This window comes from Naumovozyma dairenensis, chromosome 7, assembly GCF_000227115.2.
Source record: "Naumovozyma dairenensis CBS 421 chromosome 7, complete genome".
Lineage (NCBI taxonomy): Eukaryota > Fungi > Ascomycota > Saccharomycetes > Saccharomycetales > Saccharomycetaceae > Naumovozyma > Naumovozyma dairenensis.
In genome coordinates, this window is record NC_016485.2 from 544,758 (window position 1) to 557,640 (window position 12,883).

The 12,883-nt window shown below is 31.1% G+C and overlaps 8 protein-coding genes across 8 annotated transcripts in view; 4 read left to right on the forward strand and 4 right to left on the reverse strand.

The window, feature by feature from the left end:
- Positions 1-60: 60 nt before the first annotated feature.
- Positions 61-2,301, forward strand: GID11 (Gid11p; the record flags this gene model as incomplete). Its single annotated transcript, XM_003671208.2, has 1 exon — positions 61-2,301. The coding sequence occupies one exon, from the start codon at positions 61-63 to the stop codon at positions 2,299-2,301; it is 2,241 nt and encodes a 746-aa protein (XP_003671256.2).
- Positions 2,302-2,597: 296 nt separating this feature from the next.
- On the reverse strand, positions 2,598-5,495 carry PEP3 (tethering complex subunit PEP3; the record flags this gene model as incomplete). The annotated part of the gene is made up of 1 exon (XM_003671209.2): positions 2,598-5,495. The coding sequence occupies one exon, from the start codon at positions 5,493-5,495 to the stop codon at positions 2,598-2,600; it is 2,898 nt and encodes a 965-aa protein (XP_003671257.2).
- A 270-nt stretch (positions 5,496-5,765) lies between these two features.
- On the forward strand, positions 5,766-5,969 carry SMD3 (mRNA splicing protein SMD3; the record flags this gene model as incomplete). The annotated part of the gene is made up of 1 exon (XM_003671210.2): positions 5,766-5,969. The coding sequence occupies one exon, from the start codon at positions 5,766-5,768 to the stop codon at positions 5,967-5,969; it is 204 nt and encodes a 67-aa protein (XP_003671258.2).
- Positions 5,970-6,171: 202 nt separating this feature from the next.
- Positions 6,172-6,507, reverse strand: NDAI0G02410 (uncharacterized protein; the record flags this gene model as incomplete). Its single annotated transcript, XM_003671211.2, has 1 exon — positions 6,172-6,507. One exon carries the CDS (start codon positions 6,505-6,507, stop codon positions 6,172-6,174), a length of 336 nt encoding a protein of 111 aa, XP_003671259.2.
- A 437-nt stretch (positions 6,508-6,944) lies between these two features.
- SPE4 (spermine synthase) lies at positions 6,945-7,868 on the forward strand (the record flags this gene model as incomplete). Its single annotated transcript, XM_003671212.2, has 1 exon — positions 6,945-7,868. The coding sequence occupies one exon, from the start codon at positions 6,945-6,947 to the stop codon at positions 7,866-7,868; it is 924 nt and encodes a 307-aa protein (XP_003671260.2).
- A 188-nt stretch (positions 7,869-8,056) lies between these two features.
- RMP1 (Rmp1p) lies at positions 8,057-8,860 on the reverse strand (the record flags this gene model as incomplete). Its single annotated transcript, XM_003671213.2, has 1 exon — positions 8,057-8,860. The coding sequence occupies one exon, from the start codon at positions 8,858-8,860 to the stop codon at positions 8,057-8,059; it is 804 nt and encodes a 267-aa protein (XP_003671261.2).
- Positions 8,861-9,455: 595 nt separating this feature from the next.
- ACF2 (endo-1,3(4)-beta-glucanase) lies at positions 9,456-12,089 on the forward strand (the record flags this gene model as incomplete). Its single annotated transcript, XM_003671214.2, has 1 exon — positions 9,456-12,089. The coding sequence occupies one exon, from the start codon at positions 9,456-9,458 to the stop codon at positions 12,087-12,089; it is 2,634 nt and encodes an 877-aa protein (XP_003671262.2).
- A 208-nt stretch (positions 12,090-12,297) lies between these two features.
- NDAI0G02450 (uncharacterized protein) overlaps positions 12,298-12,883 on the reverse strand; it is a gene marked incomplete at both ends in the record, with an annotated part of 2,883 nt that continues 2,297 nt past the window's right edge. The window contains one exon of the mRNA XM_003671215.2: positions 12,298-12,883. This exon is cut by the window's right edge and continues 2,297 nt beyond it. Within this exon, the coding sequence (XP_003671263.2) occupies positions 12,298-12,883 (586 nt within the window).

The window sequence follows — 12,883 nt, forward strand, 5'->3', positions numbered from 1 at the left end:
TGAAGAGATGGAGGATGAAGTTTAAATACCGGAGGAGATAGGGTGTTTCAAAATTATCTTATGCCAGGCTTAGAGCTATATGATGCCAAAGTAACAATAAACCATTGGCAACTACGTGATTGTGTCAAACCATGCTCTACTAATCCGAATAAACTATACTATATCTTCGATCATTCAATAAGATCCTTGGACACTGCTATGAGTAACGATGTGCTTCTTAAAAAGCAACACTATAATTATCACTATCCTTCATCTTCAAGGAAATATGACAAGAAAACATCATCATTACTACGAAAAAATAATGGTTCTGTCGCTCCTTCCAAAAAATTGGTTGAGTTTAATTTCAAACCAAGATGTTTTACTGAACTTAATGGGTTGACTGTTTGTGGTGGTCTAATTGGATCTGATGATAGAGGTTTCCCAACAAATTGGAACCGTTTATCGGCACATAATGGTGATAATGATAGTGTCGACCCCACAACAACTACTCGTCCTTACTTGTCTTCACCAGCAGACCCTATCAAATTAGCATCTCATGGTGCTTTAGCTGATAGCACAAATTATAGTAACCCAAACATATGGAAAGGTATAATTAACGTTTATAACGAACATACAGGGAAAGCAAAAAGTCTAATATTAGGTCAATTCATTAACAATTGTGTCACTTTGTTTAACACTTCAAACAATAATTACGATTTATATACCTGTAATAATGATGGTCACCTATATCAATGTACTATCAATAATCGTGGTGTGGAATTAATTAGAAGATACTCAGATTTGAAATTCCCATTGAATAATGCAAGTATGTCTCATGATGGTCAAACCATGGTGGTCTCGGGAGATTCAAACAAATTTGCATTGTATCAAAAGGATCAACTAAATAATAAATTCAGTCTTAATGGTAAAGCAGCATTATCATCGGGCAACGCTTTAAGTAATTGGGGAAATCAAGAAATTGTAAATCGAATGCCGAGATATGAAAATGTTAATGACACTACTTTGGATAATATGAATGATACTACTACCGTTAACAACAACAACACGACCAATAATATCTTTGATGCCCCATCAGGCGATCATGGATTTTATAATTGCTTTTCTGAAAACGATATGAAATTTGCAACTCTATTCCAAAACGGGATTTGTTTAATTTATGATGCCAGATATACTAATTCTCCTTTGGCAACTATTAAATCAACAAGACCAAATTCTCATACGGGTGCGTTTAGAGTTTGTAGGTTTAGCTATGGATTAGATGACTTATTATTCATTTCCGAACATCAAGGAAGGGTTCATGTCGTTGATACAAGAAATTTTGAAAATCATCAAGTAATCGTTATACCTGATAAATTAAATATGGACGATGACTTAAATACAAATACAACTCCAACACTAAGTAGTAATTTCCTTAATGGGGACCCCGTTAGTCTTAACCAATATCTTCAAATACCATCTGGGTCAGTGAATAGGCATGATCTTCTTTCTAACAATGTATCCTCCATATCAAATGCTTCGAGACATTGCTATGATCGTTCAACTCGTAATTCCACTTCAGAAAATGAACCATGGATTACACCTGCTGGTTCTGTTCCATTGGAATGTTTAGAACCGCAGATTTTCCCCTTCCCAAAGATAATTGATAAGTTTTCAAATCATGAATTGAATCAAATCGATTATAACACTATATCATCACGTTTAGTTGACTCAAATAATAATAATTTTATTGGCGGAGGTACTTCCCAAATGAATCATGACAACGAAATGGATTTCCAACCCAGAGCAAGAAGACGTTCATCATTCCGAATTAGAAGAGTGTCAACATCATCAAATAGGTCAGAGGAATCGGAAGATATTGATCCAGTAATATCACAACATCGTCGTCGTCACTTTAACCGTCAACAATATCTAAATGCATTAAATTCTCAAGTTGTTGTAGATGAAGATGAAGACCAAGATGGAGAAGATAATTCTATGAATACTACACGGCACACAAGGCACAACGTAACAGGATTATTGGATGATGATGATGAGGAAACTAATAATTATGCGGTTTTTGATAATGATGATCTTTATGACGCATATAATGATATCAATAGTACAAATATACCAAGGACAAGAAATAATGTCATTTTGAATTATTCCAATAATGATTATACTGAAGAAAATAATATATCGGGTATTGATTGGGTACAAGACAATAGTGGTAGTTCCTTAGTCATTGGGACTGATTATGGTATAATGAAATGGAATATTAATTCTTGGGCAAGAAGAAGTTTCTCCAGTTATGAATTTTGTTAAGGGAAAAAAACTTGCAGCGACAACTTCTCCATGGTACCAATATATTTTCCTCTGGGAAAATCGAAAAATCTCTTTTTCTATTAATTATCTTGGCAAATGGTTTTCTACATATATATATAATATAATATATTCTTTAACGGTATTTAAATATAACTTTATTTGATCTTATTTCATATATGCTTTCGTTATTTATAAATCCCATTTAATCATATCAGATTTATTGTTGAAGATTGATTCATCAAGTTTATTGATAGTAATATCACTGCAAAGGCAACATTTTGTTGTAATTAATGATTCTAATTCCTTAAAATTAACTGATTTTCTATCCTTTGATAATTTTTTTGAAACTTACCAATCTTATCCTTTAAATAATAATCATTAGAGTTTAAAATTTCCTTAATTAAACAATCTGTATGAAAACAATGGTCACAAGGGAAAACAAGAAATTTCCTTGATTGTAAAAATTTATGACATGAATTACATGATTTACCTGGTTCTAAAATTTGATACCTTTTCTCAAAATTCTTAATTTCTTCTTTAATATTTTTCTTTAAGATTAATGATTTTTTAATAGCAGAAGATGTTTGGATCATAGATTGACTATGAACTTCTAAACTTTTAATTAATTCATCTTTTAAATTAGCAATTGTGGTAAATTCGTTGAAAAATGGTAAAAGATCTTTAATTTCTAATAAGTTGTTGGAATCGTTTATAATTGACCTTATTGTAGATTTCAAATCAATTGCTCTCTCGTTATCATTATTATCAGTGGTAGAAGTAAATAGTAGATTTTTGGCAATTTCTAACCATAATTTTTTCCTTAATTTAAGGTTTTCATCAAGTGATGGGTCATTGGCAATTATTTTGGCTAAATTGATCAAATTATTTTGAAGTGCTAAATTGATAGAATCTTCATATAAATGTAATTGACTATAAAGGAAAATGGAAACTTTTATTCTTTTGAATTTTAAACTCAATCTTAATATAAAATCTTGATCATATTTATCATGATATTTTGTTAAGAAATTTATTATTGATTGTTCATAAGTTTCCATTTGTTCTGATCTTTCTGAGGAGACTAATGGAATGGATCCATCTTTAACTATCAACATGTATAATACTGTATTGTATATTATAGGCACATTTAAATTATAAGTTTGTTCAATGTACCATTTCAAATAAAATAATCCATAATTTTGTAGTTCCTCTGCGGTTGAGATTGATTGTTTCTGGAAGTTCGTATAATAGTTTAATATTGATGGAATTAATTCGGTAGCATCAATATTATCAATTTTCATCCATGAATTTATTGTAGATTCCGGGGAATTTATTAATAGAACATTTGAATATTTATAAACTAAATTAGGATCATTAAATTTCACTAGGATTTTTAAAGATTCGTACCAATTTTCTTGTGTAATCCAATAATCTAAAACATCATGATAATCCTCTATTAGATTAGCAAAATATAATAATTCATTTTTCCTATTTTGGTTAGAAATGATTTGGTATATTGTTTCTTTATCTAAATGATGTAGATTTTTTGATAAAAATGTTTGCAATTCTTTTGATGTCTTGAATTTTGTTTCATTAAGGTTTGTTATATCATCTTGAATTTTTGATTGACTTATTTTTTCTTCAATATGATTTAATTCTTTCATAAATAACCAAATTATCCAACTTGAAATCAAGATTCCTTGTACTTTATTATTTATATGATTTAATTTGGTGGTTAAGAAGATTTGTAGATTTTTCGTCGATGAAATTTCATTTCCGTTGGAATCATCGTTATTTGTGAAATTATCTTTCAATTGGAAAAATTTCAAGGCTAAGGATGTAATGGAACTTGATGATGTTAAACCAAAACATCTAGCTGCTTCAGCATACAGGTTTTCATCCATACCATCATGAGCCGTTAATAATAGGTGCTCTCCCTTGTATAAGAGTATGGAATCAATTTGGAATTGATTTAATGAATCCTTTAAACTCAAGGCAACATCAAATTTCTTTTGATCACATAATAATTTCCAAATGGCGTTTGATTCTTTATTTAGTATTATTTCATATATGTTTGTGTTGGAAAAGCACCAAAATGTGGGTAATGATTGAGAATAATCAGCTGCAAGGCCCAATAATTTCCCACTACTTGTATCTTTATTATCCCATATTGATTCTTCGAATACGATAGAGTTATCTAGTTGATTTATTATTGTAATGGTAAACCCTCTTATAATGATAATATGGAATTTGGTCATGATTACATCTTTAATCTTATATTTAGAATCTGAAAGTTCAATATTCAACAAAATTTTAGCATCTTTCAAGATAGTGGGTTTGGTATCTTCAATTGGTTGATTAACCTTTGCCTTTGTTGACGGTTCTAAATCACCAAATACTATACCCGTACTTGTAACCCATGCAAATAAAGAACCATAACTAGAAAATTTTGGAGTAAAATGCATAATTTTATTGTCATGATGGTCATCATCAGCAATCAAATTATCATCAAAATTCTCCATTTCATCAGGAGATTTAAACTTTTCTTTGAAAAACGTTTCCATATCATGTTGATTCATAAATTTCACATTTTTCCATATCTTGATAGTTCCTTGATTACCAGATGCAATGAGTAATTTTTCATTATGATACAGTATCCCATCGATTGATGATGAAGAATCTTGGATTAATTGAGTCACTTTAGGTTGTTTTGAACCTGTTAATAATAAAGTTTGAGAAGAATCTATCCGAAGGATTGTACCATCTGTGGAACCACAAATGATTGTATCATTATTAATCCATTCAATTGCCCTTATGTCATAATTTTTCTTTTTCGACAACTTTTTAATTGGTATTATGCTATTTATTTTATTAATGTTGGTATTTGGTTCTTGTTGATGATTTAATTGTAATATGTAATAATTTGCGAAATTTGTCTTTATGAAAAGTTTATCAGCGTTTGGAGATAATGAGATGGTTAATAATTTCTCGTTAACGTTCAGATTATTATCATTATTTGTTATTAATAATGGTATTTGGAAATGAACTACATTTGAAGGTGTTTCTAAATTGATTAAATATATTTTACCTGATTTTAAGGCGAAGCATAGATTATTTGATTTTACTTGTAAAGCAGTGATATTTTTTGATAATTCCTTGATAAAGTCTAATTGAACGTTCTCTATATCCACATTCATCTTCGTATATATGATGATCCTCTCAAATTAAGTTTTTTTTTCTTTGCTGTTTTGCTGCCTCCTTTGTAGAAACTACCCTTTTCTTTATAGTTTCAATAATTTTTCACTTTTCCCAATACATAAAAAGAATAAATAACGTTTAACTACGTAGAACAATCAGATAGATAACTAGATAGATTCATAAAGAAAGAAAAGTAAAGTGAAGATAGATACTACAGAAAGGTAGAGAGCAGAAAGAGCGAGAAATATATACTTTGTTTTAAAAAGAAAATGAGTAGTATACCAGTGAAGTTATTGAATGAAGCTCAAGGACATATTGTTTCCGTGGAGTTAGCCACGGGAGAAACTTATAGAGGTAAACTTATAGAGAGTGAAGATAATATGAATATTCAATTACGAGATGTTATTGTTACAGGGACAGATAGTAAGATGACTAGGATGGATCATGTATTTGTAAGGGGAGTCTCATATTAGATTCTTTGTTGTACCAGATATGTTAAAGAATGCTCCTATGTTTAAGACAGGTCCTCATTCAAAACCTCCTCCACCAATACGTGGACCAAAAAGAAGATAGAAGGGGGGTTGTACTTAATGTTTGTATCATAGAGCTGTTGTTAATAGGCAGCATGACTTAGTAGAAATTTTATATAAAATGAATTTTAATTTTATATATAGTCTAATTAATTTCTTCCCTACTAGAATTCATGGAGGCATGAGTTCTCTCGTTATCCATATCATCGTTAGTGATATTATTGTTAGTATTAAACATTATACTTTTCTCGTAGAGATCACAGAATTCATCTATATCTGTACGAACTTCTTTATTGACATCAGTCAATTTAGCGAAAAGGTCGTTTATTTGTGATTGTTGTTCCAGTGCTTGTGAAAGTAAATCATTCAACAATGCTGACGAGGTTACTTGTTTCTGGGTTTCTCTGTCATTATTTCTTCTTGGTTCTGTGTATCCGTCTGTAGTTGATGACGATGTATCTTCGTCTTTATAGGGATCCATTGTTATATATCCACATGAGAGGATGTGTGTTTCAACGTTCCACAAACTATATCTATGTCTATACTGAGAGACAAGGTATCAACAGAATTTAATTTAAAGGATTTAGAAATGGCGCAGGATTAAAGCAATTACTTACTAATATATGATATATGGTAATCGAGCATCATCACATCACATACAAATTTATGGAGTTCTCACTATAACTATGCTATAATGTTCACATATAATAATAATAATAATAACAATAAAGGTGTTGTTTTCTTTATAGCAATTGACTGCCCGAGAAGAAATTTGTGAAAAAATAATGAAAAGAGATGATGATGATGATGAAAAATTGCAATAAATGAATGAATGAATGGTAGAAGAAGATGGTTGTTGTATTAAGACGTTTTTAGTTTTGGTTTGGTTTGGTGCTTGGTAACAGAACATTTACAAAGATGACTACAGCAACAACAGAACCACCTGCTAAGACTACATTACCTCGTCATCCATTGATTAAAGATGGTTGGTTCAGAGAAATAAACGATAAATGTTTCCCTGGCCAAGCATTTGCCATTAAAGTAAGTGAAATCTTACATACATCTCAAAGTGACTTCCAAGATATATTAGTCTTCCAAAGTGAAAGTTATGGTGTGGTCTTGGTACTTGATGGGATTGTTCAATGTACAGAAAGAGATGAATTCGCATATCAAGAAATGATTTCTCATATCCCCATGTATCTTCATAAGAATCCAAAGAAAGTACTTGTCATTGGAGGAGGAGATGGTGGTGTACTAAGAGAAGTTGTAAAACATGATTGCATAAAAAGTGCAACGTTGGTGGAAATTGATAAAACTGTCATTGAATTATCGAAAAAATATTTATTGGAAATGTCTACTGCATTCGATCATCCAAAGGTTAATGTGGAGTTATGTGATGGATTCAAATATTTAAAACAAGTGAGGGATTGGGAATATAATGATAAATTTGATGTGATCATTACAGATAGTTCTGATCCTGAAGGTCCGGCTGAAGCTTTCTTCCAAAGAGAATATTTCCAATTATTACAAGGTGCATTAAAGGATGATGGTATTTTAATTGCTCAAGCTTCTGAAAATGTTTGGTTAGATTTGAAATACTTGACCAAATTAATTAAGACAGCTAAATCAGTATTCCCAAATACTAATTATTGTTATACAATGGTTCCAAGTTATACTTCAGGACAATTAGGCTTGATAGTTTGTAGTAAGCAATATGATTTGAATTTAACAATCCCAACTCGTTTACCAACAGAAAATGAACAAGGGTTATTAAGATATTATAATCCAGAAATACATTCAAGCTTCGTTTGTTCTTCCAACTTGGGCAAATTCAATGATTAACAAATAATTATGAAAAAAAAAAATTTTTTCATTGTAATATATTATAGATTTTATTATGCATTTTATCATTTTTTAGCATTTATTACCAATGTTCATTATAGCATCGGAAATTAAATTTTATGTGTACATTAAACAAAGCAAAACTAACTAAAAACATTATTTATTTTTATTATTACAGCAAGATCAATCTATCCAAATATGCTATCTATGGCAGATTTAGATTTAGATTTAGATTTCTTGTTTTTTTTCTTCTTGATTTTGTTATCTTTTTTCTTCTCTATTGTATGTTCAGTAGTAATATTCTCTTGAATTCTTATACCAGTAGAAATTTTCATTTCTATTACGTTATCATCCAATTGTTGTTCTATTATTGTATTCCTAACATTATGCATAGTATCATCTATTGAAATTTCTTCACCTAGTTCTTCGCCTAGTTCTTCTTGGTTAATTGATTTCATTATAGCTTGGTTAGTTTCATTTACCAATATCTTGTTTATTGGAATATCTTTAATAATACAACCAACATGCTTAAAATTATTACGATTTAGTTCAAATAGTTCCAAATAAATAGAATAGATTCTACCTAACAATCCAACTAATACTACCCCCAAGGTAACAAACTGTCCCAATGCAATGATTCCATTGAAATCATAATACATTTTCGATAAATAACGTTTTGAAAACATTGAATGAATCAATCGATATAATCTAATAATAACTATTTTCTGCTTTTGTCTTTTACTCTTCGATGATGACGATGAAGTCATTTTTCCATTATACTCTGGCTGCTTATAATGATATTCTATCAATTCAATCACTTGAGCACAGTTTCTTTTTAACATATTAAACCTTTTCCACCATATTGATAATCTATGTTGATTTTTATTTCGATGATATAATAAATGTAAAATCCTAAATTCCTGATGTAATTTTAAATATAAATCTTTATACCGTTGGTTGTAAGTATAATCGCTATCCAAAGACTGTTGCATTTATTTATTTGAAATTTATCCTTTTTTCACCATTACAACTTTCTTGTATGATTGAAAGTCTTTTCATGCCCAAAATCCAACTCATCCTATCCCATCTTATCATATCTTATCTCATCTCATCTCATCTCATCTCATCTTTAAAAGGTTTCTCAAAGCTTATGTATGATCCATTAAAAAATTTCAATTTTCAATTTTTAATTCTGAGGGTTGGATATGTAGCCACTCGATACTTTCAGGGTTTAAAACCCTAATAAAACTTTGAAAAAATAATACCATTAGGGTCAAAAATACAGAACCCCCATTCTTTATTTTTTAGGCCCTAATCATCAAAAAATGCCGAAAGTAAACAAACATGCAAGGGGAAATACTGCCATCCCCCATAAAACCGTCAAATTACGTATAGAAGTCTAAGCCTCCAGTTTTTTTTAAAGGTTTTCGACAATTATATAATAATAGCAATATAACAATGGACTCTATCAATACTCTTGTCAATATGGACAAATAAATTGTTTCGGTGTCACCTCTCTTGTCCGCTACCTACCTCCAATGATATACTAAGCAAATTGCTCACTAAAAAGCAAACTTTTAAATTGCAATGTATGATGCTCCTCCTCCTTATTCAGAAATAGACTTGAATGCAAATGCTCCACCAGATCTACCCAATAGAGTCCGAAGGCAGCCAGAAACTCCTGCTCCAGGAAATGCAGGACAACAAAATGACTATCTTTATGCAGCACCTCCTGTTCACCATGCAAGGTATAACAGGCGTCCAATGATACCCCCAGTGAGACCTCCAGCTATTCCTCCTGTAAGGATAGAGAATGAGGATGAGGATGAGTACGCCCCACCTCTACCAAGAAGACCACCTTCTTCAAGTCCATCTTCACCATCATTAGCAGTACCTCCTCCTCAATTGCCTCCAAGATCTAGGTCTGTATCACGACATTCTTCCCTTAATAATTCACAAATTGAAATATTACGGTCATCTACGAGTCGTCCAAATGACGCAGAAGAATCAATTATATCTGATCTCCAAAGTAATCTTAATTCAATGAATATAGTTGACTCCTCGAAAAACCTTTTAGATTTTAAGTTATCAAACTCAGAACCTTTATCGATTTTCGCAAGGAAATCACATGAAATTCCATTACCAATGAATTTAAATAAAAATGGGTCGGCTCTACATACCAATAAATTCTATGCTAATTTGTTTTTAGGAAATCAAACATGTCCAATATGGACACATCCATATTCATTATGGTTTTCTAAAGAACAAGATTCCTTGGGTATAGCAATCAATCATATAAAGGCATCTCAAAGAGTATTTTCAGATGAAATACCTTCGAAATTTTTCTTTTGCCCCACTAACATCAAAGCTTTCATTTTCAGCTCCATAGAATTCAATATTACTGAAATGCCAAAATTGGGATTTGCAGGTTGTAACCATATGTCAATCCAATTGCAATTAAAGAAAAATGATTCACAATTCATTTGGTTCCCATTAGTTCAAGGAATGGGGTTCGTCACGGCAATATATTATAACCTGACTCCGAAATTCCAATCAATGATCGGGTTTAAATCAATCACTCTAATAACTAATAATCAATCATTACCTATTAATGTGTCAAAATATCGAATATTGTTACAAGATGATAGAATTTGGACATTATATATTACATTACCAGTAGGTTCAGAAACTACATTTCGCATGAGTTTAACTCAAATAGATGGTAACACCATTGTAGCGGATAAATCGATTTCTGGAACCATCGTTCAAATTATCCCCGAATCACATGATCAAATTGATCGCTTAGCTGGTTCGTACGTAATGGATTGTACTGTAGAATCATACGCCATCAATGATAACACTGATGAACTAAATTATAAACTAAAATATAAAACATCTAGCCAAACAAAACCAAGCCCGAACACCCTAATTTTTGCTTTACCTCATCATATTGATGTAATGACTCAACAAACCTTAAATACTCGAACTGGCATTAAACTAGATTCCACAGTAATGGGTGAAATGGAAGCGTTTATTACCACTGAATTCAATATGAACTTGTCTATCCCAACAAACTTAAATTTCAATCCATTCACAACAATCCCTGGCAAAAATAATAATAATAATAATAATATACATTATACGCCAGAAATATTACAATCGATACATAAAGCAGCAATAAATGAATCACAAAATGACATCCTTACTGAATCAAACCTTGATTCTATGTATTTCTCAGGTAAAATCTTAGCCAAATATGCATGGATCCTATATGTTTCTCACTTCATCTTACATGATTCTAATATCACTAATCGATTATTAATCAATTTGAAAAAAGCCATACAAAGATTCATTTCCAATACTCAAATTTTACCATTAATGTACGATACAATTTGGGGAGGGATCATTTCATCAGGGACAAGTTCACAAGATTTTGGTAATAGTTTTTATAATGATCACCATTTCCATTATTCTTATCATGTAATCACTGCTTCCATTATTGCCTTGGTGGATAATGATATCAATGCTGATGGTAATGGATCATCTTGGTTAATACAGAATAAAGATTGGGTAGAATGTCTCATTAGAGATTATTGTAACCCATCAATTGATGACCAATATTTCCCACAGTTTAGATCATTCGATTGGTTTAATGGACATTCTTGGGCTAAGGGTTTATTTGAAAGTGGTGATGGAAAGGATGAAGAATCAAGCTCAGAAGATGTTAATGCATCGTATGCTTTAAAATTATGGGGGTTGGTTACAAAAAATAATAAGTTAGAACAATTGGGGAATTTACAATTAGGAATCTTAAGGGGATCATTGAACCATTATTTTTTATATTCAAATGATAATATCACTGAACCTAAAAATTTCATTGGTAATAAAGTCAGTGGAATCCTATTTGAGAATAAAATTGATCATACAACATATTTTGGTAACGAATTACAATATATACAAATGATTCATGCTATACCAATCACTCCGGCTTCATCTTTTATAAGATCCCCCAAATTTGTTGAAGAAGAATGGGAACAGAAATTAATTGGCATTGTAGGTGATATAAATGACGGTTGGAAAGGAATCATTATGCTCAATGTAGCATTATTTGATCCGATTATGTCATTTTCATTTTTCAACGATCCCGAATTTAAATCAGACTTTTTAGATAATGGTCAAAGTTTAACTTGGTCTTTAGCATATTCTGGAGCATTTTATTAAAGAAAAAGAAGAGAGAAGAGAGATTCCAACCTATAGAAATTGTATATAATTTTATTGGGAAAAAATAAACTATATAGTATGCAAGATTTTGTGTTATATTATATAAAGGAAAGAGAGCAATAATGACACCTTTATTAGCCACTGGCGCACCTATTATTAAATGACGCTATATGTATCCTCTTCAATTGCATAGGGGCACTACGAAATACTATCTATCAAGATTGTATTTCTTTGCCAAGTCACCCATCCTTTTCAAGGATTTTGGTGGTTTTTGTTTCCTATCATGATTATTATTTAACTTTCGACTATTAATAGAATAGAATGATTCAGGATTGGCTTCCGGGTTTAAAAACGAAAGTACAAGTTTAGGTTGTGGTTGCGCCATCTCACTCTGCCTTGAAGAATTATTATTTGACATTGAATCAACATTAAATGTGCGTCTACTATTAGATTCAAAATGTCTCATTGTAGGCAGTAATTCTCTAGATCTCGGATGAATTGGAATATCAGGACTTTTAGATCTGTTGATTCTTGCACTACCATTCGTTGAAAAAATAGGATTGAAAGCAGAAGGTGGATAGTTGTTTGGTCTTTCTCTTTGCCTTTGTATCGGAGTTGGTGGAAGAGATGTAGGTTTAGTTGCAGATAAAAAGTTATCAGGTATATGGGATTGTTCTCTTTGTTCAGAACTCATTGTTGGTCGTCTAACTTGCTCCGAAACAACATTATTGAGGTTTCTCTCGTTCCAGGTATTTGATGAATATTTATTATTAATCTCAATAAAAGGGGGAGGT